Source organism: Aphelocoma coerulescens, chromosome 17, assembly GCF_041296385.1.
Source record: "Aphelocoma coerulescens isolate FSJ_1873_10779 chromosome 17, UR_Acoe_1.0, whole genome shotgun sequence".
Classification (NCBI taxonomy): domain Eukaryota; kingdom Metazoa; phylum Chordata; class Aves; order Passeriformes; family Corvidae; genus Aphelocoma; species Aphelocoma coerulescens.
Genome location: NC_091030.1, coordinates 8402447 through 8430270, shown reverse-complemented (window position 1 = coordinate 8430270; position 27824 = coordinate 8402447). Strand labels below are relative to the sequence as shown.

Here is a 27824-nt window from a genome sequence, read left to right as displayed (position 1 = left end):
AGGTTCCTCCACCCAGCTCACTGAAGCAATAACCACAAGAAGAAAGTAAAATGTGAAAGTGCTCCAGAGCGCAAAATATTTTATTTAAGAATTTACAGTGTCAAATCTTACACTTAGGAAAGACAGCTGCTCCCAGCTCAGAGGGAGCCTCCTTGAATGAAGTTGTTTGGCAGTCTCTACTGAAAGGAGAAAATAATCAGCAGCCTGGCTGGACTAGAGGAAAGCCAAGTGTCTGATTAGGTTTCAATTATAGAAAAGTAAACCACACTGACTGCTGCTGCCCACATCTGGAATTGAGTATGGACCAGCACCCAAAGGTTTCTAATCCCCCCAAATAGTGTTTTACTTGGGCTGCAGACAAACCTTCTGGAACATACATAAGGCTATAATGATCTTAGAAAAGTGGTGTTATTCAAGAAAAGAAAAAAAAAAATAAACAATTGGGGACAAATACTGGCAATTTCACATTCGTATTACTTCTACTCCTGGGCAGAAATTCAAGTAAAATCAAATAGTTTGGTGGCAAGTTCTAAATAAAATATGGCCTAATGATTTAATAAATATTTAAAAGTTTATTTCTCTCTTTGCAGATAATTCAGATTCTTCAGTGAATATAAACGCTGCATATCATGGTTTCCAAGATTTCCTATATTAAACCTAAAGATTTTAAAGTCCATCTGTAGAGGTCTAATCCACCTACTTTTAGTATGAAATTTAGCTGCTACCTATTTAAGACCTTGGTTATTTTAGTAATGGAGATTCAAGAACGGATTATTACACTGATTCTGGCACTCCAAAAAGGAAAAAATAAACAACTTCCAAGCTGTTACCCCCCAGCTGCAGAGTGCCAGCAGTTTGAGAGAAAGCAAAGTAACCGTATTGCACTTAAACAAACACTCACTCGTCAAGAGAACGGCGTCGGCTATGATACAGAGCTCCTTCCCACTATACACTTGGCTTTACAGGTAGTCTAAACCACAAACTACATACAGACTAGGAAAGATCCAAATCAAATCAGGATTAGATTACAGTCACAGTTTTCATTCAATATAGGTCGATTTATTTGGATGAGCTGTGGCCCCCTCTCCCCTCCCAAAAGCCAAACGAGCACGAGGCATCTCCTGGGCGAGCCTCTCCCAGGGGAACATCTCTGGCTCCACGCTCTGGCTGAAAGCATCACAATTGTGCATGGTCCTCTTAAGGCCACAGTGTTATCTTACAATGTGGACATGTTTTCTTTTTTAACCCCTGCTGGGAGGGGAGCATCCTTCAGAAATTAAGGAATCCCTGAAACTATGCCTCGGAAGGTCACGCTAGTAAGGTTTAAAATAAACTTGAGGAATAAATTGCCTATGCAATTTACAGGTTTTGTAACAGACAGCAACTATTTCCTCTCTTGTGTCTATTCTTTATCACAGCAAAGCTATTTCTAGCCAGGTTTTGAAAAGGAAAAGTTACATATATTTCATGTTTGGTAATGGTTTGCGTAGATGAGGTGCAAGCGTGAAGATCACCCATCATTAAACTTCTGTCATGTCAACTGCAGCTGATGCCACGTGCCATAAGGCTGAAGAGTTCTTTGCATACTCAGAACATGAGTGAGGATTCCAAATACAAAGCCATTGTATTCTACTTCAATGTTGGATACTTCCTCTGTCCAATTCTTCCCAGTCTTGAACTTCCAGTGGCTGCAGGAGACTGAAAAAAAGAACAGGAATAAACAAAATGTTCTGTAAAAGTGTCATGCTGGAGACAAAATTTTTAAAAATTTGGAATAAAGTTTTGAATGGAAACTTGTTAAATTGAGCAGGTTCCATTGTGGACATTTAACACTCTATGTGGAACAACCCTAGCTGGTAAAGCACAAAATCATGTTTTGTTCAACAGTTTTGTTCAAAGTATAGAATCAGGCTGGTTTGGGTCAGAAGGGCCTTTAAAGCACATCACATTCCATCCCCTGCCATGGGCAGGAACACCTTCCACCATCCCAGGCTGCTCCAAACCCTGTCCAGTCTGGCCTTGGACACTTCCAGGGATGGGGCAGCCACAGCTGCTCTAAGAAATGTTGGATAATGAAGAAAAGGAAAAGGAAAGATGAGGCCTGTACTCACTTGTGCAAATTGAGAGGGGTTGTAGAACGGTACCGCTCCTGCTGAAGATGCCCCTGAGGGTGGAACAGTGGCAGGCTGGGAAGAGAAAACACTGAAATTAGACAAGGGCAGAGCTCCAGTGCCTCTCCAACGTGGTCTGCTAAGTCATACAGAGCAGATATTCACAGGAATAATGCCAACAACATGGAGAGCGCAGCCGATTGGAACAACTGCAGAGTGCTGGTACAGTTTGCATCCAGATCCAGAACAGGACTGGCTTCATGTAAGAATTGGCCAAACAATGTCACATGCATCAACTGCAAATAGCTCTGCAGATCCAAAGCATGCAAAACCAACACAAGACACCAGTGCAACTCCACTCAATTAGTACCTTCTGCCTTTGTTAGTACACCTCAGGACTTGCCCCAAAAGAAACATTCTATGTCAGGTTTTGCTTTACTAAGAAATATCAGAAAGGTTTGTGTCACCCCTTTGTGGTGACCCCACAGCTCTGGAACTCCCAGCAGAGATGAAGCATTCCTTTAATTCCTACAGGGACTTTTGCAGATGGTTTATTACCAAATTGAGACTGGCAGCAGCAGAATGACCAAGTTTTGCTTGTATTGAGTCTTTTTAGGAGGTTTGTTTGGTTTGGTTTGAGGATTTTTGAAGTTTTTTTGTTTAAAATCAACTGATTTCTTTAGCATCCCAGAAAAAAAGATGATGAAATTATGTGAATATCTTAGGAACATAAATAAAAAGCATGCCTGGATTACATGCACTCTCATAAATACACAAAACTGAAGACCCTGTTTGAGTGTAAAAAGGAACACTACATCATGATCTACTTTTAATGATATTTCTGTGAAATGAGGGGGAAATGACTAAAAGTAGCATTAGTATTTGAGCAAATGCAAAATAAAGGGGGGGGGGGAAGTAAATAAGTTAACATAAATGAGAATGGCCAGCCACATGTACCTGATTAAAATGCTGGCTTACTTCACGTGATAATGAACTCATTGAACTAGAGCGCGAAAGCTACAAAACAGCAAGAACACACAAATACAAAAAAACACAAATAAAAAAAGTCGTCATGCATGTCACTGCCCCAAGCTTTCAGTTGTTTTATTTCATTGTCAAAGTCTCACTGCCAAAGGTTAAACCAACTTCAAGTTAAAAAAAGAAACAAAACAAAACCAAACGTAAAGCCAGAAGTTAGTTTAAATCAAAAGGACTTCTTAAAGCACGAAACTATGTAGGTATAGAAAACATTAAGTAGGAACAAAGGTAATGTTACTCTGCCTGGCACACAGCAATTTGTTTTCCGTGTGTCTTGCACTTAATATTAGTGAAATTATATGCATGCATGGAGGCAAGAAGAGACCCTCAAACTGCTATTGATATTGTACCCTGAAAAAGGCTTTTAAAAGTACTTATATAGGAAAAGGAGATCACAGAATGTAGGACATGGAGGCTGAACTTCTCATATAGGCTTAGAGGTCTTTTCTGTACAATTCTGGAAGCAGTCAAATCCCATCTTGGCTACTCATCAGCCACTGAATCAGTTACTTGTTGTTTTAGATGGCCCATTGTAAGACCATTACAACTAACATTAAAAGTCATTAAATAAATACTTTGCAACAAGCCTTACCTCGCCTGACTGGGAGCCATCAGGGTTAGGAACAGGAAGTCCAGATCCTGGAGGAAGGGCTGCAGGGTTTAAGTACTGAGGAAAAACAAGGCACTGCTGTTTATCACTGTTACTGTGAGGCTATTTCACACTTCCCTAGAGATCCCACTGAAGCAGAACAATGTTACAACACATCAGGCAGGTGTAACAGGCAGTGTAAGACTCTTCCCGTATTCTTGGTCCCTTTCCTGGCACATGCTGCACCCATGGAAGCTGCAGCCCTGCCAAATGAGGAAATGCAACCTCCCACTTCCATTTCCACGTGCATTCCCCTTCTCCTGTTCTTTAAGTAAAACGTTAACCCACAGTCCCCACAACAATAAAATGCTTTATGTACTGTGGCTGTGAAAATGCTGCTCAGAATCATGAGGGGGCGTTTGAACCAGAAGTTTGAGTTCTATCCACAAGACATTCCTTCTAACCCACCTCTGGTTCCACAGCTGCAGCAGGGTCTGTGTTGGTTTGGTTTGCAGCTGGTGTGTGCTCTGCTGCTCCACTCCCTTCCACGGGCTGGGATTCCCCTGGAACTGCAGAGGAAATAGGATTTAGCCAAACACACCATACCCATAACCAGCCATACAACCTCCCCACACTCGTATCCACACACCTGAGTTTGGAACAAACACGTTGGCAGGAATGGGCATTGGTGCCAAGGGGGCAAACAGGTCTGATGGTGCAGGAACAGCACCACTTGCCTTGGTGCCTCCTGGATTCAGGACATCCACGTAACGGGCTCTGTTTCCAGCTAAACCAGTAACAAAAATAAGCCTTGTGTTAGTCATGCCTGTGTCTACTTTGAAGTTTGCTGGTTAAAGCATCTTTCAGCATCAGAAAATAACACTCCAGGTACACAAACAGTAACACACCCAAGTCATGATACTGTGACAGGAGCTGGGCACGAGCAAAGCCAGCAATAGCCACAGTTCCACTGAGCTGCCAACTGTTCCCAAACAACCCTGGAGAAGTCAGGACTTCTGCTTTCATATTTTATGCAGGAAAGGTCTTAAATATCAGGCTGGCTGTTACCTGCTCTCCTGGAGAACACGTTGACAGAGGCACCAGGTGGGCCTCCAGGCCCAGGGGGAGCAGCCTGAGCAGCTTTAGGAAATCCTGTTGGAGGTGGTGGGGGAGGTTTACTCTGCAGGGAGACAAAAAAAAAAAATCCAATCACATCGTTGACTGATGTTGCACATTTTAATCCAAATTCAGTAAAAAGCAGCTCTTAAGAGCCAATAACAGATTAAAGAAAATTCTGTGCCTAGTTTTTGTTTTCCACTTGGAAAAATCATGAGGACTCAGGTTTTTACCTCTTCTTCTGGTTCATCCAGATTAACCCAGCGTTGTTTCTGCTCATCCCAAACAATCTAAAAGAAAATCACAGTCAAAACCAAAGAGCTCAGAGCAAGCTGCTAAAACAGTTGAAAATAATTGTAACTATTTTTTAAAAAACCCCCCAGTCTTAGAATAAAAATAATCTTCCAAGTTTTACAGTCATTTGTTTACTCATCAAAACAATGTTCATCTGTCATCCAGGAGAACATCAGAACAAATTCAAGTGTATAAAGGTTTTTGTGATTTTTGGGGCCTTACTGATTTGTTCTTGTCATCTGGCAGGTGAGCCTCATTCTTTCCTTTTCCCATCAGCCAGCGAAACCAGGTTGCACCAGTCTGAAAAGAAATTCAATCTACTCAGTTAATTCTCTCACCACTGGCTTTACAGGCAGGTTAAAAGAAACATTCATGCAACAACACATTTTCTGTTAGGGACTTCAACTCTGAGCCCAGAGTTGCACCTAATAAACAGGAATAAACAATTTAATTAGGATCTCTTAAGTACCGTGGACTAGGGGTGACCACACTTACTAACAAATCTCCTCCAGCTCTAGATACCTTTCTAAGAAATTTTACCTTTTTAGGTGCTGCCTCCTTCTTTGTTTCTTTTTTAGTCTCTTTCCCTGCAGGAGCAGAGGGAGGAGGAGAGGGTTGTTTTGCTGCAGAGTTGGATCTCTCTCGTCCCACAGAATGAACAGAGGACTCTGAGGTTGTTCGGGATCTTCGCCCATAGCCCTGTGTAACAAATACACAGCAAAGCACAAAGTTGTCACTGCTGCAGTGATGGATCACATTTCATCTTCCTAAAAAAAATCCTTCTTTGTAAAATCCTTTAGCAGAAGTGATCTAAAAGTTAATACACCTAAAGATGGATCTTTGTCCTGGTGCCTAGTTAGATATAAAGCCAGGACATAAATGCACAATAAACAAGCAGCTGAATATCTGACACAACATTAATTTTTTATCAAGAATTTCCACACAGTTAAAGACATTTAATCTGGTTATTTGGGGACTTCTAAAAACCAAGCTTCAATTCTTGCTGCAGAATAACACAGAGCCCCCAAATCCTCTTGTGTTTGCATGGTGCTGCAATGCAGCTGAAGAAATGTATGAAATAACAATACCATATTAGCCATTCTGCCATAGAAATCATCCTCTCTCTGCTCAGGGAAGGAGTTTTGTGAAGGAGACTCGGGGGCAATTCTCTGCATTCCTTAAAAAAGAAATTAGATCACGTTAGCAGGGACACACACCAACCAAAGAACCAACAATAAACACCAAAGCCCCCAAGCCCCACAATAGTTTTAAGGCAAAAGTTTTCACCAGTTATGAGTTTTGTGCTAGAGAGAACCTGGTCTTTTAAAGGATGAGAGCTGCAATTGCTGTGATTTTTTCCCCTCTCCTGTCTGGGTTTGTGTTTGTTCTAAACACAGGCCAGAGCAGGCTGAGGGATGCAACCATCAGGATGGAGCAGTTAAAGATTCCTCATGTCTCAAACTCTACCAAACTTAGGTTTGCCTCCTTCCACACGTGTCAGGCTCTGCTGCCACAGAAATGAAACTTATCATGAGCATCCCAGAAGCTCACATCCAGAGGCAGAAATCCCTGATACAGACCTTGGAAACAGAACTGCCAATCCCAGTGCACTCAGGGATGATGTCAGGGTCTAAATCATGATCTGCTGAGTCTGACCTCACTTTTAAAGCAAGCCAAAAAAGCAGGATGAATACTACAACTTTCTACAGATGTTTCTATACCATTACATGGTGTTTTTAAATTTCATTACCCAAAATATTGACTACTTTTTTAATACTGAGATATTTTGAATTATTCCTCAAAACACTTTATTCCCCTTAGAAGGAAGGAAAGCTGTTTATTAAGATCCCAGACCTGTTTCCAGGTTTGCCTGCTCTTCTGACCGTGGTTCCATTTCTTGTGGTGGCCCTCCTGGGGGTAGTGTTGACCCTAAATACAGTGGGGATGGTTCAGTTCCATAGGGATTTGAAAATCCTTGAGGTACAAAGCCAGGTCCTGGACCAAGAGGCTGAGGAGCCACTGGGTAGAAAGGGACACTTCCCTGGTCACCAGGAGGAGGAATCATGGCAGCTGAGCCATCAAGGACAGCCTGAGGTACTGCAGCACGAAAAAAAAACAGAGTTAAGAGCTATAATTAAACAGAAATTCCAGTGTGAACCTTTTACCCTATGAATGATACAATGCAGAAGTGAAAGCTCCCTGTTCCAACCAGCCTCTTAAGTGGTTTCTTCTATCAGAAACCCGAAACCTTTGCTTTCTCTCTGTCATAAAGGACATGAAACACCAACCTGAAGGCATCAGCTGCACGCTCTGCATCTGTTGAGCCATATTAGGTAACAAGGATGCCAACAAGGCATTTTCAGCACCTGGACCCACGTCACGGCCACCTCCCCCATCACACTGACTGGCACGGTCCAGTTCAGAGCTGGGAGTGCTGCATTCATATGGAGGAGGAGTGGATCTGTCTGTGTTATAGGCTATTGCACCCTCCTGCATGGAAAAGCAAAATATTATTAACTGAACTGTACTAGACATTCAGTTCATAACCAAGGGAACATGGAGCAAAGCAAATCTTAGGTGTGAAAACAGGTTTTTAGTGTTAGTCAAAAAATGAACTGTCAGCCATTTATAAGCCAAGTTCAACCAATAATTTAAAGAGTTTATTTGTTTTTGAATTGAAATTGAGTTAGTTGGCTCAGGGTTCAAACTGCTAACACATCTCTTTAAATAAATGATAATACTTTCCTTTCTGTTATAATCTAGGAACACTAATTCACACACAATTTTATGGCAAGCAGATCCCCTGCTTACAGCAGGAGTTACTGCAACCTAATGAGTCTTGCAATTCTCCTTGCATTATGGTATTAAGAAAAACCTGTCTCATACAACTTTAACTATTCTGTATTGAATCTCAGAGCACTAAAGTGTGGCAAATTCACTTGGTTTACATCATAACATTTGCAATTCATGACATGAGTGTATAAGGTCACTTCCCACATTTCTGTGATTAGCAGTGTGAAAAAAATATTTAGGAAACTGGATTTACACTAATCCTTTAAAGAGAATAATTCGTGCTGAAAAGCACACACTGTACCTTGATCTGTCCATCCACATGTCGAAGTGTTACTAACCAGGAGGGTTCAATAAAAGATTCCTGTTCTGGTTTTTCTTTTATCTGAGGGTCAAACAGGCGCAGCTGGGATGACATCTGAGGAAAAGAACCATTGAGAAGTGTGAGCTCATCAGCCACAGCTTCCCACCTACAATATCCAGCCACAAACACTTCATTCTTCCTCCTGTTACCTGGATTAGCTGGCCAATCAGCACAGGGGAATAGTAATGGGGATCTTTCAGGACAGTTCTGGAAATCACTTCACAGTAGTGGAAAGCCTGGGCAGCAAGGCCCATCTCAGCCAGCCGACAGGCATAGATGAACTTGAAAACCTGGGGGAGGCAAGCAGCACAAATAAACCAAGTGATCACAACACTCTGAGTGGGAACAAATCAAAGGCACTCTGGCATTTCAGCTGAAAGCTCAGGTATCTCATTATCACATCTAAAATTTAAGGAACAAGCATTCAATTCTCCTCTTCCACCTAATGCATCCAGTGGAAGTTGTCTATTTATCTACAGCTAGCGCCAGCGAATTCTGCTGGATTTTTCTTTTGGAATAGACAATTACAATAAAAAAAGTTAAAATTCAAAAGTTCAGGATGTAGAGGTGAAAAAAGTGAAAATGAAATGTGGCAAACAGGAAAACAGCTATATTACATTGCTATCCATGGATATTTGATGTCATAGCAGATAAAATATTTGCCACACTGACTACAGCACATGAAAGATTAAAAGCATGAAATCTGCCAAAACAGAAACCAAACCAAAACAGGAACAGCTCTTCACCTGGAAATTGGGCAAGCAACCAGGCTGACTTCCTAGTGACTGTGCATATTCATAGGCTTCTGTTCTTTGAATGGCTTCATTGGTGGCAAACTTTAAAAATGGCAAGCTGTTTCAAATAGGAGAAGAAAAATATTATTTGAGTTTATATATGTTAACAAGAAACACAGATCTGTAGGTGTCAGTCACACAGCTCTGTCAGACATAAAATATCAACAACTTCTACAAGACACCACATCAAGTAGTTATTTCAAAATCAGCTGTTCCTTGTGAGGACAAGGGGAGCAATGCAATTCAGTCTCTCAAACTTTCATTTTTGCATTGAAAAAGTTGTGCTAAAAAAAAAAAAAAAAAAAAAAAAAGCAAGCCAGACCTGTGATTTGATCCAATCAGGACAAGCTTTGTTGTCTTCCTTGTGTAAACTCCAAACCCAACTTGGGCCATAAGGTAACAAAAATGAGCAGCATCCAGCAGGCCTTTAGAAGCTGCAGAAAAATAAAGGACAGAGCTCAGGATATTTCAGTGGCACATCCTTTGTCCTGTATTGTTTGGCTTTGCATTCAAATGCCTTCACAATAGAGACAAGCCCATACAAAACTGCTCCACTTTATATTTTATGAAGAAATTGCCTGTTTTCAAAAAACATAAGCTGAGCAATCAAAGCTTTTCCTTCAGTCATCACCCTGTTCATTCCCCAAGAGTTACCAAGAGTGTCTCCCATGGTAGCAATGGTCCTGGATTCCAAGTCCACATTATTGGTCAAGTTGGATAACACCATTGCTAGATGAGGCCTCCAGTCTCCCCATTTCTCATCTCCACAGCACTAAAATTAGAAGAATTACTAGGTCAAATCAGTGACTGGAGCTCTGCATGGGTAAGTGTTTCAACCTAAAAAGGACCAAAACAACTTCTCTGACATTCTAGGAAGATTTCTGTTGGGAACTCCACTCCTCCCTGCAGCTCCCAGTGAATCTTACCGTGGATGCAGCTGGCATCCTTCCAGACATGAGCTGGTAAACAGTCTGCAGAGGGTCATTAATTGGGAGACTGTTGGCAAATCTGCAGAGACATTGCAGAGAAAAACAAAACACAAACATGGAGTAAGCAGTTAAAATGTACTTCAGCTCTCAGTGGCAATGAATCTAACCTAGTTCAAGTGAAGGAAGTGCTGTGTGAAAATACTACACTGAAGAAGGAATTGGGATAACGTCCAAAAGTAAAACATTCCCAGTGAACTGGGTCTGGCACTGTAACACCAGTCAGTCTAAGCTAGGAAAAACCTCTGGATTCTCCCCAAGCCAGCTGACTTTAACAAAACTGACAGTTGAGTTTTTGCAGTTTTTCCCAAGCAAGGCCACAGGTGACATTGTTCAAATATCCCTTAAATGGAACAGGTGGAAGAAAATAACTTCTCAGGTTTAATAACTTCTCAGCCAGAAGACCCCAGAATAAAAGGTAACAAATGACAAATAAATACACAGTGAAACTAAAGCATAATTCTTGCATGAACTACTATGGATAACCCATGATTTTGACATTCTCCACCTCACTAGCAGAACAGGCAGCCAAATTCCACTAATCAAAAAGCAACTCAGTACCTGGTCATCACTCTTGCATGTGTCCTGCTGTCCATTTTGCTGGCAAGGAGCAGAGCATGACCCCACAAACCATGCTTCATGGCAGACTCCAAAGCATCCTAATCAAGACACAAATTAGTTTACTGGGAATAGCTTCACATATTACTCACAAAAACAGCTGTACAGTAGTAATTTGTGATCAAATCAAAATATGTTTGTTCAGATAAAAGCTAAAAAACAAATACTAATTTGCTTTAGATTATGAACTGTAGGGCAAAACATCTTCTGTATCAGTGTAGTGCAAGTGCCATGAAATATTTTATGCACTACAAAAGTTGCAAAGGTTAAGTAGCAGCACAAGCACTCACTTTCTTACGGCCATAAAGCAGCAACTCCCTGAATCTCTCAGTCTCCTTCTCAAAACTGTCAACTGTGGTTAGAAGATTATCAGTGAGAAATGAGAGCTGGGCTTCACCAGATTCCTCTTCCACTTGTTCCAAAGCCTCATTAGTGAAATCAATCAAATTTGCCTCATTAGGGGACTTCCCAGGAAGCCACACTGTTTTATGATCTCGGAGCAGAAGTTCAGCCAGGTCTGTTCCCACAACAGTCTGTGTGTGTGGAGAGAAAACAAAAACTGAAAAACCTGTTATGTCAACACTGCCTGCATTTTATTTGTCACTTCAACAGCAATATGTGAACATCAGCACCTCTGAGCAGCTGAGGATGAGTGCCCAGTTTCCACATTCCTTCAGTCTGTGAACTATTCCATGATCAGTGACTATAACACATATTCCTGATCTTTACACAAAAACTACTTGTGAACAAAATCCTTTAGGGTAGATAAAAACTCGAGCAGTGAGACATACCCCATTCTGCCTGCACAACAGTACAATAAAGTCCCAAAGAAGACTTGCAGATTCTTTGTCAATTAAATTTTCATTCTTAAAGCACTGTGCAGCTTTACTTTGTGCAAAATTAATCACGTCCACTTTATGGGTCTCATCCCTGAAAAAAAAAAAAAAGAAAAGAAGTTTTTAATGAGACACATATAAACATTCAGGTCATTATGTGTGATTAGTCTGAGGAATAAATTTAAAGCTCCTGCATTATTTAAGCAGGTGAAAAGCCACAAATATTTTAAGTCAGTTTAAATCCTGTAATTTACAGGCAATGAAGAAATTATTTCTGAATGCTTTAAAGTTATTTCTGGAAACTGCAAGAACATACTTAGCAAGAGGACCAGGAAAGGCTCTCATCTCTTCTTGCTCTGGAGAATGCTGTAACATAGTCTGAAACACAAATATAATCCATAAGAAATTCTTATAACTATGAATTTTGCTTTTTATCAATAAAACACCCAGACCTGAACATAACCCATCATGTAATCAAGCCTCTTTAACAAAATACAAAGGGTGACTTACAACCTGCTCAAGGATGATAAATTATGAAATCTACATTACATGGAAGTTACTCTGTACATCATCCTGAACAAAATTATATATAAAGAGCTAGATGATCTCGTCATGACTAAGTCATCTCTCAGAGGAAAAGAACTTTTAAATTTACTGTCTTACTTATGATTACAGCCCAAACTGATAAAGATACATGCAGTGACATAAAAAACCAAAAAGAAATCAGGAAGTTATAGATTCAAGTTCCCTACTCTCCTAAGAAAGACCTTTATTCCATTACTTCCCATTTTTCCTTTTAAACTTTACCTCCATGCTGTGGATTTCAACCAGAGCTGGCTGGCCCTCAGAAGGCAGGTTTGGCAGTGCTTTTATTAAGAAGCCCCCAGGCCCAAACCTGGCACAAATATGAGGCACTGAAAATTTTTCAGGTGTTGAGGGCCTTAAAGGTGCTGAAATTGGGAGAAAAGATAAAACAAGAACAGGTTACTATGTCTTGTAACTAAGTAAATTTGTTGATGTATTTACCCAATTCAATAATTCTGAAGTATTAGTGGAAAACACTCTTGTCATTTAATTTGGCTGAACTTTGTAAGAAACAATTAATGAGTTCCATTATAGTCCCAAAGTCCCAAATCTGAAGATTTGCAATAACTAGAAAACTAGACTAAAGAACTTTAAAATCCAGTTATTTTTTTCAATGCAGGGGCTTTGATTGTTTGTATCAGCCACATTTCTGTGATGTCTGTACAAACGTGTAACACATCTTCAAAGAGCTAATGACAGACATCAACAGACTTTGGAAAAGATTTTCCAGAGAAGTGTTTTGCAGAATGCTTCCCCTCCTTCCCCAGCGTGTCCATACCTTGTTCCACAGCTGACCAGCCCGTTTCAGCAGGGTAGCCATAGTCTGTAAAAGGCTGCTGTCCATCAAAGCTGGGATCATACCCTCCATAGGGATAATCCGCATGGAGCGCCGCTGCCTGCGCGGGGGTTTCATAGGCATTACCCGTTAGATCGTGATTGCTCCTATAGAGCTGGCTCTAGACAGATCACATTAGTGAGGGTTAGCTGGGAGCTTGGAGCTACACACAACAAGCAGCACTGCAGGCTGTGAGCATTCCCTCCTGACAGCTTCCATTGTCAATGCTCCTTGTGAACCAGGCTTACTGCACCACTGCCTTGCAGAAAGCCACCCGGCGAGATCCTTCTGTAGCACAGGCTACAGCAGATCATTAATTAATCTTTGTCTTCTCCCCCAGTGCTTTTACCATCATTTGATCTGTTCAAGCACGTTCAATTCTCTCACAACAGAATTTCTACGTTCTTGTGTGAAAAGCATGAGTTCTGTTACCAGCAACTGTGAGTGAGAATGAATGTTCACCTCTGCTGTAACAGACAGAGAGTCTCAACAGAATAAACCCAACAAATGCCAAATGGCTTCAGGTGCCTAAAGATTAATGCCTAAATGATTTCCAATACTACTTCAAATATTACTAAATGAATTGGAATTCAGACTGGGAAAGTACCTAAACTTCCATGAAACATGAGGAACCAGCTACAGGTAAAATGACCCATTACATGAGCAAGAAGTGTACCTCAAAAATTAGCCAAATATTCTCTGAGGTTTTCAGGTATCTGTAGTTGTGGTGTAAAGTGGATGAGTAATCAGTTAGTTTTGGTTTTTGCTTTTAAAGTCAAAATAACATCATACAAATATGGAGTTAGTCCTTTAACACATCCCAAGTTCAGTAACACAGCCATGCTTGTGATGAGAAAAATGACATGACACAAAGCCAAGCACACTGTCCACTACAGCCAAGCACAGGGAAGGCAAAGTTCTCACAAACAGCAAATGGATTCAGTAGAGGAAATTTTCCATTTCTGTGTGTGTAGCAACTTGCACAGCTGAGTGCTGATTAAAGCTCTCTTGACAACTGTGACAAATATTAAGTTCAAAACGGTATTAAAAACCAGCCTTAACTTACAAAATTTTCCAAACACATTCCCTGCGCTAACACCCAAAATATTTTCTTATTTTCTAACGCTTCACCCACCCCCAACAGAGAAAGTGCCAGGGTGGTGTGTGCAGCTGGAACTCACTTGCTGGGAGCGAGAGCTGAAGCTGCTCTGGTGGCTGTGGACGCTGCGGGAGCTGCGCAGGCTGTGGCCGGAGTGCTCGCTGTGGACACTGCGCCGGTCAAACTCGTCCCCGTAGGGATCCCTGTGGGGCTCCGAGTCATCATCAAAGCTCCCGGTGAAACGGGGATCGTATCTCCAGTTATCCTCGTATCGGTCATTCCTGAGGGACAGACAAAGCAGGAATGAGCACAGCCAGCCTTGGCCCCCAGCGAGGTGACTGTCAGGAAAACCAGACCTCACTCCAGAAGGGTTCTTAAACCACTGCCTACACCGAGGTTGTTGTTGCAGCAAACAAACTGACATTCCTTCAAGGAGTTCATCCTGAATATTCAAGATCAAGACCAACATCATACTCAGAGTCTGCTCTAAAAACCCACAGAACGTTCAACTGATTTGAAAACAAGTGCTGCTACCTCCAATCCTTCTCTCAGAGTGATGTGACAGCTCATCTGGTTTCCCTCAATGGCCTATGTTAAAGCTACAGAAAGGACTAGCAGCACTGTGAAATATGTGTAACACTGCATTTTAACAGTCTGTTCCAGAGAACCTGCTGCTCCAGCTCTGGAAAGAGCACTGGGAGAACGTGGATTGACTGGACAAACCTGCTGCCATAAGGATATGCTTCTCTCTTCTGGTAAGGGTTGTGCTCAGCATCATACCAGTACCTCTGGTCATAACTTCTAGGGTCTCTGTACCTGGGGTCATATGGGTATCGTTCCCAGCGACTTGGATCTTTGGAAAAGAAAAATAAATGGTTCAGATATTGGTAGCCTTGGCTATCATCTTTTTCTACTTCTTTCTCTTTAATTACAAGCTGGTTTGGTCCTGAAGCAGAGAGCAAAACCAAAGCAATGTACTTAAAGCTATGTAAATATGTCCACTTCTTTTTAGTTAAAAAAAAAACTTTAAAGATCAATTTTACACCTTTTAGCGAAAACATGGTTTTTTCTAAAAAGATGGTTGTTATAGTTAGTTACTCTTGAGGGGTCAGTGTTTGCCATCAGATCTTTTCTAACATCTTTAAAACTCAATCCTGCTATCTGTTATGACATTCACAGAATCTCTGTGATCAGTCTGCAGAGTGCCAAGCAAAACATCTCAGGATGTGGACAGATGTTGCTTAAAACCCTCCCAGGCACTACACAAGCAATTACCTCCAGACTCCCAACGCCAGCATATCTCAGTGAGCACTCAGATAGTGATGGACAAAACCAAAATCCAGTCATGAGTCAACTGCTGTTTACAGCCACCTAAAATGCACTTTACAGGTTTGCCTGCAGGTCACACACCAAGGACACACCCCAGTGAAAGGCAGCTTGCAACACATGGAACAAAACTGTTCTGTACCCTTACAGTGGAGTGTTTTCACAAAGGAAAGGCAAACTGAGGTAAGGAAAAAACTTACTTTATTTTCTATTTACTACTTCTACTGACCAAAAAGCATACAGGAAAGATGGAGAGGTATTAAGAACTGAAGCAGGCAAAAAACCAATTTTCAGCAAGCATAATTTCAGTCTTGCTGGTCATTGAAAGGACACCAGTTATATTCATGCGAGTTCTCTGATCTTAAAATTTTTCTTCCCCATAAATTATTGTTTAAATCTGCAATTTTCTATGGCAAAAAAATCAGAATTCTTTTTGACACCTTACCTCCATAATCATAGGAGTTTGGGTAATAGCCTGAATAATAATCACTCCATCCACTTTTTCCATAATAATCTTCTGTATATCCTTGCCTGAAAGAAAGCACACAAGTATAAAAAAGTTGTTATTCCACCTTAATCTCTTCTAAAGTCAGCAGGAGGTAGGAAAAACTCTATGCCACAACTGATTAGATAGTTTCATAGTAAAAACAATGCATTTCCAGAAAGTCAGGGAATCATAAAATTAAGACTTTACAACCCAATACAGCACTAAATTGTTGTGTGCCATCAAAAGCTGACAGCCCTTAGCATACAGTAATTTAGTGGCATTGTAAACTGCTTTGGTGATAAGTTTAATTACTTACAGACAATTAATCACAAAAACTACTGCTATAATTAGCATCCTTTGAACTGTCTCAACAGAGAAGTCGATAATTTAACAATTCATTAAGAAATAATGGCCACTCCAAATTTAACGGTGTTTTATTATACAGCTTCTGATGAAGAAAATACTCATTTACAGAGCTGATTGTCCAGAGGAGCACAAAAACATGGCTAAAACCAACACAGCAAAGTAAGGGTCAGCGCACAGAAAAAAATGATTAGCATTCTTCTGATGGAAAAAGAAAAGATGTGGCCGTTGCTCGAAAAATCATGAGCCTTTATTAGATAACATTTTCAGGTCATCATCCTAGAATTTCTGAAAAAAGCCAGAGGATGAACATTAGATGAAAAATGCAGTGTCTACATGTATGCATATAAATGTATATATATGTATACATCCATGGATGTTTGTGCCTCCACAGGTGCATCACACTCACAAACACACTTGTGCACATACACACAGCAGGTGAAGATATTTAATGCCAGTGTGAAGTGATGGCAACTTCCACACTTCCCTACAACTGGTCCTACAACTCAGAGTGCAAACTCCAAAGTGGTCCAGCGAGTCAAGGAGTGTGGGAAGTCTGCTAACACAGCACTCACTCTGCAGAGGAGGTCTGATCTTATCAGATCAGGTTTAGCCACCCAACCAGTCTCCCCAGTCTCCTCCAGAGAGATCCCATTCCCTCCCCAAAGCATTTACAAAGCTGCATCACCACCATTGGCACATTCAGGGCAGTTTCACACACACAGCTCTGCTGCCCTGCAGCTCCACACCACAGCCCGTGTCTGACTGCACTGGCACTCACACAGCAGCCCTGACAGAGCCACTTCTAACAGGCTTTGATCTGCCCACTGCCACCTACAGAAACTTCAACCCCTTCTAGAAATAGTACCTCAGGAGGGTACACACAACAAGTGCTACTAGAGGTTATCATCTCATTTCAAGAGCTCACAGCACACTTAAATTCACTCACAAAATGGTAAAAGTTATCACATGGAGTTACAGGCACTGTTTCGTGCTCCTCAAGACCGAAATACATCTATAATCTTCTGGCGGTGGCAACCAAAATGTTGTATTTGTAATTTGATCACTGCTCCATGAGTGAACTACAAACAACAGACAAATACTACAAAGGGTTTAATAATTTCCAGAGAGGTAACTGGAGTTTCTCTGTTAGAAACTGCAAAACCCCTCAGCAGATAACAACAGAAACATTTTGCCATTAATTGAAGTTCATACAAATAACTCACACAATAACCATCAGAAAGCAGCAATCTCTTCAAGGGAATTTGCTGTTTCTTTCTTGAGAAATACTAGAGATTTAATCCTACTTTTATTTAACGTTTTCAAGGAGCATCTGAACACACTGTTCCCCTCTCAAATTTCTTTATTTCATATTAATCAGACAGATCAAGGCTTTTAAGTTTCCCTAATCAAAACCTGCAGTGAAATGAGTGGGTGGGACAGGCCCACACAGCACCTCTGCCATCCAGACCACAGCCTGAGAGCTTTGTGAGGAAAGCTTATCCACAGCTGAGGGAACTGTCACACAAATGGACCTGACACAGCACCAGGATGTTGTCACCTGACTCACCACTCTCTCTTCTGAGCACCTGAACCACCGTGTATCCATGGTGCCTGCAAGGCAAACCCCAACCAATGGGCAAAAGTGCCATTCATTAACAGAATGAGGGGCCCCTGCTTAAGTGCAAGGTAGAAAATAAATGAGTATTGACTAACAACCCATGGCCTGCACTGCTCTTTCACAGCAAACATCAGCACTGAGGCCATAGCAGTGACTTCCTGCCTGGCAGAAACACCAACAACCCCCAGAGAACTGAATGAAAGGAATAACAAGGCTCTAGCAAGAGAAGAGGCTGCACAATTGTATCCTCTCCAGACGTGGCATTCGATACCGTCCGTCCCTATGGCAGCACACAAAGAGGTTTTGAATTCCTCCCTGTGGTTTGTGCTGTAAAACTCCAACAGGCATCACTAGAGTCTCTGCTTTGGGGTATCCAGATCTTGACTCAATTTAGGAATTACACACCTGGAGGAAGGTCTGTCAGAGCAGTGGCTGGCCCTGGAACTGGGCCGTTCAGGCTCGGGATAGCGATAGCTCCCGGGCTCCACGTAGGCAGTGCCGCTGCTGTCGTAGTGTCGGTACCGGGGGTCGTACTGCCCGTAGCTGTCCTCCTGCAAAGGCAAGCACAGGCAAGGGAAGAGGCTTCACACCTCCAAAATAACAGTTAAAACCAAAAAACTTCACCATTCACACCACAACGATGATACCTGAAGAGATGCAGATTAATAAGTTACAGTTTAGCTTTCACTACTTTTTGTGGCAGTCAAGTTATTAATATCCTCAACTTAAAGAAAAAAACATTATGTCTGGACTAAAGGCAGTTCAACCTCTCTACTAAATCATCAATAATTCAGGCAGCAGACAGGAACCAAATTTGAGCACCTGGACAGCCAAGCCCATTATAACTGCCAACTTTTTCCAAAGAACCAAACAAATTGCTATGAGCTGACATCTGTGCCAACTGGAACTGATATCAGGAACTACTTAAGCTTCCATAATCTTTGCAGTGTCAGTTTTGTTACTGCTGTCTGGATTTTCCCTACACTTAAACACTTAACATGAATGCTCTGCTGAATATTAATCATGACACAACTGTTTAAATTCGTAACTCAGAAATAAAAATTAATACTACATACTAAGGGAGAGGAAAAGGCAAAATGAAAACTTACCATGTAATAAAGGTGAGCTGCAGTCCTGGGGTCTGCAGGAGGATAAGGTGGTGGATATGGAGCCTGGTAAGCATCGTAAGGATGTCTGTAGTAGTAGTAAGGGTTCTGGGGTGGACCAAAGGCTTCCTGAGGGGTCTGAGGCGGGGGTGGACGCTGCAGGTCTTGCTGCCCATTGGGTGGGACTGACTGAGCAGTGGTGGCAGGAGGGGCTGTGGCAGCTGGAGCACCTGGAGGCTGTTCTGACACCGGCTGCTTCCTGGGACTCGTCTGGTTGTACCGTGGCTGGGCTGAACCCGCCTCTTGTGGTCCCCCAGGCTGGGGACGATTGCCCAGCACCTGGCTCTCCCCCTGCTGCATGGCTTTAGCCCCTTTGGAAATCTGGGAGTCTGGAGGAACTGAGGACTGCCCAGATGTTGGTGGCTGCATCTGAGCTGCTTGCATTTGTGGTTGGGGTGGCAGCGCTCCCTGTGCAGCTCTGTCTGATACAGCCTGGTGCTGTACATCTTTTGTCACCTGTTGATAGAAATGTTGTTTGTCAGGCACCTCGGGACGCACCTGAGCAGCGCCGCCGGCCGCCTGTTGGACTGGAGCACCAGAGGGTGACTGACTGTGCACCTGCACAGAATTACTTGTGCTGCTTTTCTCCAACGTCCGTGACACTGTGAAGTCGAGCACTCCAGCAGCTTCTTTACTACTTGATTGATTTGCAGAATTATTAGCCTGTGCTATGGAATTAACAGGGGGGACGACTCCACTTGCACTTCCACTGGGAAGATTTGTCCCAGGAGAAACAGAGGAGTTAGACCCTGGCTTGCTAGCAAATTCAGGAACGAGGCCTTCCATATTAACATTCTTTTGCCCTTCTGGAGTCAAATTAAGAGGAGTTTTCATAAGCAAGTTTGCAGGCTGATTAGAAGCAGCATCAGAAGAATTAACAGGACTTTGTAATAAATTATGTTTTAATAGATTAGTACTTGGAAGTGAATTAACTAAGAGAGATCCAACTTGCATCACAGGTAACGGCACGTTTTCCCCACCAGCATGTGAAGTTTGGGGACCCATTGCAGGCTTGTCCCCAACTCCAGAGTCCTTCATTGGCTGATTGTTTTCATTGTTGCTTAGCTGATTAGATAGAGAAATAGAAAAATTAATTGGCTGAGCCAAGTTATAGCTTTGATTAGGCTGAGCAATCAGGATAGGTTGATTTTGCAAAGACTCTGTAGGTGGAGAAGACAATAAACTTGCATAACCAGAACTTGCCTGAGACTGAAGTGCCTCCTCTTCTCCCATTTTGGGAGGATTCTCAAGATTTTCAAAAGTTATATTTCCATCTTGGGAATGCTGCACAGCAATAGTCCCTGGTTTGCATGGCTGCTGATTAGACAGGCCTTCTTCTGGTGGCTGAATGACTTCCACAGTCTGTTTGGCAGGTACGTACACCGCAGGAGCAGCAGGAGCTAGAAGAACATTTCCCCCAAAATTTGGTAACTCATTGTGAGCCCATAAAGTTGTTGCTGGGCTATCACACTTCTTAACTGCTCCCTGAGCTCTGGTTGAGGACCGTCTCTCAGATACTGATTGTATATTTTCCACAACAGGTCCAGAGTGCAGCGTATTTCCAGCTTCCCCAGTGCCTGCAAGAGGCCCTGGGTGTACCTGAGGCATGTAAATTGTTTCCAGATTATCTGGTGGCTGTTCAAGATTGCCAGGGGATGCAGCAGGCACAGCTGTGTTCTTCTTGATATTCTTTTGGTTTGAGTGGTTCTCTCTTAATTCAACCACCATCTTTGCTTGGTCAATCTCTGCAGGTTTTATACCAACTCCATGGGACCTCACAGGTTCAAAAGAACTATTTGCACTTGTCTGAAACACTCCTGTAGGCTTAGGAGGACTTGGAGTGGGAGGCTGGGATAGATTGCCATGGTAGTTCTTGCTCAGGTTTAGCTCACCTGAATCACCTCCCAGAGGAGAGGAGTCAATCTGTTTGAAGAAGCTGGCAGAGGATTCCTCATCAGGCTTCCCAATTTCCTGCTGGATAAATGTACCGACTTGCTCTGGGGGCCGTGCTGAGCTGGAAGTGCTCCTGTGGCTAATGTTGCTGTAGTTGGAAGAGACACTGTCTGGTCGGACAGGATGAGGTAAGGAATCAGGTGCCTCCAGGTTTGGTCCTCCTTCAGCATGGCTCACAACAGCGTTCTTTGGAAGCATCTGACCCGGGAAGGATCCGTACCTGTACGGATCAGGACCAGCAGCAGGGGATGAAGCACTGATGTTCTGTGGTTCACTTGGCAGCACTTCCTGATTCTGAATGCACTCCAGGTTCTCCACATTTTCGTACTGGGACCCAGCAGCTGTGTCACCTATCTGCGCCTTGTCATCACCAGCGAACAGAGAGTGCTTAGCAGCCTGTGCCTCCTGATGACTGGCAATTTTAGGGAAGTACTGAACATCCATTCCTTTCTGTACCATCTCACCAGCTGAACCTGTACCAAGCTGTGCCTGAGAGAGAACATTGCTTGCCCCCTGCTGAGGATGCACAGGCTGGTGATACAGGGAGGCCAAATTTGGCTGACAGGCATCAAACTCTGTTTTCTCCATTACGTAATTTTTTTCAGATGAAAGTATTTCTTCATTTTCTGCCTCATCCCCTTTGAAAAACATGGAGAGAGTTCCTGGATCTCGATCGGTGGGAATAGATCTATTTGATGTTTCAGACATAGCTGGAGACTGGTTTTTGGGGTTGTTTTCCTGAGCTGTGGGAAGGACAAAACCAGAGTCTTGCAAAGGTGGCTGTGGGTAAAACTGTTCCTGGTAAGGTTGGCTTAACCAAGGGTTAGTCATTTCTGTGTTCTGCCTAAACACATTTCCAGGCTGGATGCTGTTCATGTGATGACTGCTGTTTGCAGGGCCATTTTTCCCATTCTTTTCACAACCAGCGGATAAAGGCGCTTGCATGATGTTTTGTGGAATACCTTGGTGTCCAGGACCCTGCGGGACATTTGTGTGTGGAGGAGGGTGAGAAGTGCTGACAGAAGGCTGAGAAATGTTATGAACGTCAGACTGAGGAGATGGCTCAGGATAGGGCACAAAATTCCGAACTGGAGACTGCAGATTCCCTGGGACAGGCCTCCACTGGGACCCAGGCTGCTGGGGAGGTGGTGGGAAGAGTGCTGCTGCATTGGGTCCTGAAGGTGCATCACTTGGATCTCTGCCAACATCCTGTCTAGCTCCAGGTTTGTTTGCTGCAGCCACCATTCCAGGATGCACACCGAAAGAATTTTCCACTGCTGCTCCTGGGTTATAATGCAACGGCACTGCAGGCCCACGGAGTCCGAGATCAGCGTTGGGATGCCCTTCTGCAGCACTATTTATAACATAGCCCGGGGACGGAGAAGGAACTGGAACATTAGAAAAGGTACTGGTGCTTATCCCTGCTTGAGACACAGGAGCTGACAGAGACGTGTGTGGTCCATGAGGATTGTCCCCGGCACGGGAGGGCGGCGGATGCACAAGGGCTGGCTGTGGGAACGCCAGCGCGTTGCCCTTGGATGGATTATCTAGAGGGGAGCCCTGTGGGGTTTGCCTGCCAAAGGCAAACGGGTCTGTCACGGGCTGCACCGGGGCAGCTGCGGCGTTTGCCCGTTTGCTGAGCGGGCTGTTCCTCCAGTACATGTTCCGAGCCACGCCGGCGGGAGGAGGAGGAGCCGCTCCCGCTGGGACAGCCTGCGGTGGCTGCTGCATGGCGGCCCTCTGGCAGGGTCACACCGTGATAAATCGGCCCCGGAGGCAGTAGAGAGGTGTCGTCTTCTGCCCTGCTGAGACAACACAGGTACAAGTCAGTTCCCTTTCTCACCATACATGCAGCACTTAAGCAACTTTTATTTTAGAAACAAAATCATTCGAATAATTTGAAGTGGAAAGTATCTCCCTTCTCCTCAGAACACGTAAGAAACTGACACACTCTATTAAATTTCTAAATCCAAGTCCGGCATTAATGAAGTCTAAGGCTGTGTGGCATCAATGCACATTATTTAACAACTCTACTAACAAATATATCCAAGTAAGACTAATTAAACACAGTTCAGACCTGTACTAGTGTCAAAGCCTCCAATGGTATCCCACTGTTACATGTCCCAGAAATATGCATCACAGAGAGGACAGCAACCAGCCTAGAACAGAGCCTGCAGCACCATGTCCTGCTCAGTTTAATTACGAAGAGCTGAGAAGTCATTATCTAACTCTAATTCTGTTAGAGATGATCTTCAGCCCTGATGCACTGGCACTCCATGTGAATGGACCTTTTCACAGGTAAAATCAGAAGCATCCCAAGAAGGAATTCATCAGATGTTATCACCCTCAACAGTCCACTTTTGGTTTAACTAAGAAAACACTGTGTGGTACAGTATTGTTATTTATTTTGAGAAAGACAATTGGATCTTCATCACAAATATCGTCTCTTCTAGATGAATTCTGCAGAGCAAAACTCAATTTAAGGACAGAAAAACAATCAGCTACCCCCACCTATCAATGACCATTCTCACTTTAACACCAGCGGGACTTTGGCACAGTATCAGGGTTACAGCTGCATTTCAGGGTGGAAAGGACACGCTCGGAAGTAATCCAACTCCAACTCCAAACAATACCAGTCAGGAATCTGGTACACAGGAAGTACAATAAATTCATCAGGGTGTCTTTTTCAATTTTAGCACCACTTAACAATCTGGGGAGGATGGAGGCTGACAAAACCAGAGGAATTCATCAATACTTGTCCAGTGGAGCCCAGTGAAGCCTTAGCAATATGTGATAATCCTGTTTTCTCATAGTACACAACAAATATTGTTTATAATATGCAGAGTGAAGTAACCACAGCAATGGTTCCATACCAGATGCACTTCTGTTTATAAAAGAAAAAAGCTGTACAATTCTTATTTGGAGTTCTTCTAAGATTCAGCATCTTGTCAGCACGAGTAATAAAATGGGAAGCCAGAAAAGTCAGATGTTTGTAATCAGGACAAACTTCTAGTTTCTAGTTATCAAAAATACTACACGTATTTCATAAACATTTATACCTAAAAATTCCAATAAAAAGCACACTGACGGTGCCACAGCACACAGACTTTACTGGACATCAGTACAACTTCTCCTAAGGAAAAATCTCTCCAACAGCCCTGTGTATAACCCAGGTCCCTCTTTCAGAGTCAACAGAGACTCTCAGCTTCTTCCCTATATCCATATATTCCATAGCCACATCTTCAGTTAAGACTCCATAAACCTGTGTTTTATTAAGATGGGAAGGACAACACAAAACAGATTTCAACAGAAGCATTAGAGCTCCATCAGTTTCGTGCAGTACTTGCATGTGCCTTCCCCATTCTTTTTAAAGCACAGCTGCTGAATTCCATCAAGGAATGCTTACAAAAAGGTTTCAGGACTTTACAATCTTTTTGCCTGTTACAATCCTGAGGTGAAGGTTTTCCAGCTGGCCATGCTTACCAACCTTGCTGCCAACCATGTTTCCAGGAAACCCTGCCTAAACACCCATCCCAATTTCCACGTGCTTAAGGAACCTCTGGCCGTTCTGGGCATCCCCATTTCTTTTTCATTGTGTTTATTGTTGTATTAAGCAGTCTTTAAGAACTCCTCTCTCCCCTCCAAATAAACTCATGGGTTTATGCAAGCTACTTTGGACTGGGGAGGAAAAAAGCTAATGAAACCATCTGCCAAGGCAGTTATGTCCTGGAAAGCACAAACTTCACCGAACAAAATATTGGTATCTACTAAATAGTTCTGTTTTTCATGGAAAAGTTGTTTCTGAAATACAGCTGAGCACAAAAGCCAACTTAAATACCCACTTCCAAATGTCTAATGTGGACTTTACTCCTTGCAGTGTCTCATTAAAAAAATCCTAATACTTTGCCATATTTTTGTAACAGCCGGTACCAGTAATTAGCTAATTAAAATAAGTGTAAAGTCCTACTTTAAGGCAGAACTTGCCATTCCTCAAACAGGATCTTTGATGGTGCATAACAGAGGTTCAACACAAGGGATCAGCTTCCTCAGAAGCAAAGTTAATATTAACAGACTGCACACAGTAGTAAAAGCAAGCAAGATTTGAGGAATTGAGTCCAAATAAAATGAACGTGCCCATGTCAGGTAATTTAAACAGAAGATAACTCAGTGCTACTGACCCTCTCTTGTGCCTCATCCAGGATTAACAGAAATGCTGATTTTAAGGAATTTAGAAATAACTACACAAGTTAAGAGCAATCCATCTCTGTTTTATCTAGTTTGGAAGTTCTTAACTTTCAGCCAGTTTTTTAATTGATAAAGCAGAGCAGCCTGCTAAACATGAGTCACCAGGAGTAACAATTGCAGAAGGTGTTTCCAGGCATACCAAGAAAACATTGCCAACGAGGAAAAAAAGATTAAAACGCTCTAGACAAGGCCATAAAAATAATTTCACCTAATGAGCTCTATAGCTTCATCTATAAATAAATCATTTATTTGATGGGACTTAGTTATTAATTTAATCCTATCTAAATAAATTACTCTTAAACAGAATAACTATGCCCCCAAAGCAGGTTACAGAGGACTAATATTAATTCTCATCCTCACTTATGAACCAAATGATAAATAACATGTTCACATACACAGATTCCTAATGAGAACAAAGTGACAAAATAAAACCCCACTGCAATCTCAAATACAGGAACAGCTGGAAAAAGAGATTTGCAGCTTTAAAATCAGCAACTACTTCTTCAGTTTTATCTTACGCAGACAGCTGCACATCTGCACACATGTGGGTGACAGACTGAACATGTTCTGCATCATTCATGCTCCTGACAGATTCCTACCGGGCTTTTCCTAAGCAGCAACCGGAGTTACAAATGTTATTCTGTTAAAATGTAGCCAACAGGACAAGGGGGAACAGCTTTAAACTGGCATAGGGCAGGTTTAATGAGCTCAGGAAGGAATTCTTCCCTGTGAGGGTGGGCAGGCCCTGGCACAGGGTGCTCAGAGAAGCTGCGGCTGCCCCTGGATCCCTGGCAGTGCCCAAGGCCAGGCTGGACGGGGCTTGGAGCAGCCTGGGACAGTGGAAGGTGTCCCTGCCCAGGGCAGGGGGTGGAACGAGATGATCTTGAAGGTCCTTTCCAACCCCAACCAGTCTGTGACTCCATGAAAACAGCTCTTTGGGAATCAAAAGCACAGAAGCAGCACAGAGCACTCCCGTTTATTTTGAAAGGAGCCCGACTACCAGTTCTTTACCCCAGCAGCTCCCGAGGCTTTCAGGCAGCCGCACTCCTGAGTCAGCACCAGTTGCACAGACCTGTGGCACCTGACAGCTCGGAAAAACAGCCCTGACCTGGGACCAGCGCTGCTGCTGTCAAAGGGAATACGTGATAGCCAACATCAGACGGTACTTCCTCCCTCCCGCACCCCACGCAATAACCTTCGGACCCCCGCAGAACGTCCCTGTCCCACCGCCCCACTCCAAACCACCCAGAGCAACCCAAATCCTGCGGGAAAACCCCCGGGCAGCGCAGCCCCGCGACTGCGGCAGCGCCTTCGCCCCTCCTTACGGCACCACAACCCGCTCCAACCGGGGCGGGGGGCCGAGCCCAGGGCTGCGGGACCCGCCAGCTCCTTGCGCTGCGACAGCCCCGAGGCCCACCCTGAGGCACGGCGGGGTTGGCACCGGAGACACCGGGGCCCGCACCTTAGGCCCGGCGCTCCTCACGCAGCCCACTGGGGACCCGCGGCCCTCCCTCCGGGCGCTCCCCGCGGTACCTGGCAGCCCCCGCCGGCCGAGGCCCCTCAGCAGCCCCCGCCGCCCCTCACGGCCCCGGCACCGGCCGCCGCCGCCATCTTGGCACATCCGGCTCGGGGTTCCGCCGCCGCCGACGTGTCACGGCGCGGCGCGCGATGACGTCACGGCGGCGCGCGCACCCGGCCGTGTTGCTGTTCAGGGCAGAGACACGGGGGCGGGACGAGTTGCGGGTTCGAGGCCCGGCTGGGCGGCTCAAGGTCACGGGTTCGAGTCCCGGTCGGGGCGCCTGGTCCCGGTGCCGACACGGTCTCGGTTCTAGGCCGGGGTGCGGTGGAGCGTGTCCCCGTTGCGGCTCCCGTTGCGGTCCCGGTCCCCTCGGGTGTCCGGTGCGGGTGCAGTGGCGCGGGCGGCCGCCAGGGCGGGACAGAGTTCCGCCGGTCCGGTGCCGGTCCCGGGGGAGCCGCTGCCCATCGCGGGGCGGGTCAGGGGCTCCCTCGGGCTGCTGGAACTGGGAAATTCGTGATGCTAGACAAAGAAGGAAATGAGATGCTGCCTCACAGAGAGAAGCTGTGACTCGCTGCAAAGCGAGGGGTCCTGTCCTGCACGTCCTTGTGGGCTTAATTAGTAAGGACACATTAATTAGAGAAGGCTGCGTGCACGTGTCCAAAAGGATTGTGATCAGAAACGAATCCCAGAATCCTTAAGTCTGAAAAACCCCTCTAAGGTCACCGAGTACCGTGTTCACCACCAAACCCCGTCCCCAAGTGCCACCTCCGCGTGGCCTTTTGACCGCTCCAGGGATGGTGATTCCAGCACTGCTCCAATGCTTAACCACCCTTTCGGCAATGAACTTCTCCCAGATATCCAATCTAAAGCTCCCCTGGCACAACTCGAGGCCGTTTCCTCTCATCCTGTCCCTTGTTCCCTGGGAGCACAGCCTGAACCTCACCTGTGTCCATCCTCCTGCCAGGGAGATGGGAAGAAGGAGAAGAGCCCTCCTGAGCCTCCTTTCCTCCACGGCTGAGCCCCCCCAGCTCCCAAGGCCACTCCTGGTGCTCCAGACCCTTCATCAGCTTCGTGTCTCTCTGAGGTGCA

At 44.1% G+C, this 27824-nt stretch overlaps 1 protein-coding gene across 4 annotated transcripts; it reads right to left on the bottom strand.

Annotated features, from left to right (window-relative positions):
* Positions 1-62: 62 nt before the first annotated feature.
* On the bottom strand, positions 63-26816 carry SEC16A (SEC16 homolog A, endoplasmic reticulum export factor). Of its 4 annotated transcripts, XM_069031509.1 has the most exons (32): positions 26750-26816; positions 20222-22773; positions 18962-19474; positions 18258-18403; positions 15827-15912; positions 14779-14908; positions 14138-14336; positions 12900-13077; positions 12344-12486; positions 11853-11914; positions 11492-11630; positions 10991-11233; positions 10644-10741; positions 10023-10104; positions 9751-9868; positions 9419-9530; positions 9049-9154; positions 8452-8592; positions 8243-8356; positions 7437-7638; positions 7003-7245; positions 6237-6325; positions 5689-5847; positions 5371-5448; positions 5088-5144; positions 4807-4918; positions 4388-4525; positions 4207-4307; positions 3742-3816; positions 3069-3128; positions 2112-2186; positions 63-1698 (listed from the first exon to the last, which is right to left on the bottom strand). In XM_069031509.1, the coding sequence occupies exons 2-32, from the start codon at positions 22700-22702 to the stop codon at positions 1630-1632; spliced, it is 6549 nt and encodes a 2182-aa protein (XP_068887610.1). In that variant the 5' UTR covers positions 22703-22773; positions 26750-26816; the 3' UTR covers positions 63-1629. The 4 variants fall into 4 exon arrangements, with proteins under 4 accessions (XP_068887610.1, XP_068887607.1, XP_068887609.1 ...); XM_069031506.1 differs by having other exon boundaries at positions 18962-22773; XM_069031508.1 differs by having other exon boundaries at positions 12900-13017; positions 18962-22773.
* Between the last annotated feature and the right edge of the window lie 1008 nt (positions 26817-27824).

Bases quoted from the DNA above. Each gene is read 5' to 3' on its own strand.
- SEC16A (XM_069031506.1), bottom strand. From the start codon at position 22,702: ATGCAGCAGCCACCGCAGGCTGTCCCAGCGGGAGCGGCTCCTCCTCCT. The intron at 13,078-14,137 runs GTGAGTTCCAGC...TGATCTGTCTAG, and splicing joins TCAGCTCTCGCTCCCAGCAA to AGCCAGCTCTATAGGAGCAA. The intron at 4,308-4,387 runs GTGTGTGGATAC...TTTCCTCTGCAG, and splicing joins CGTGTTTGTTCCAAACTCAG to TTCCAGGGGAATCCCAGCCC.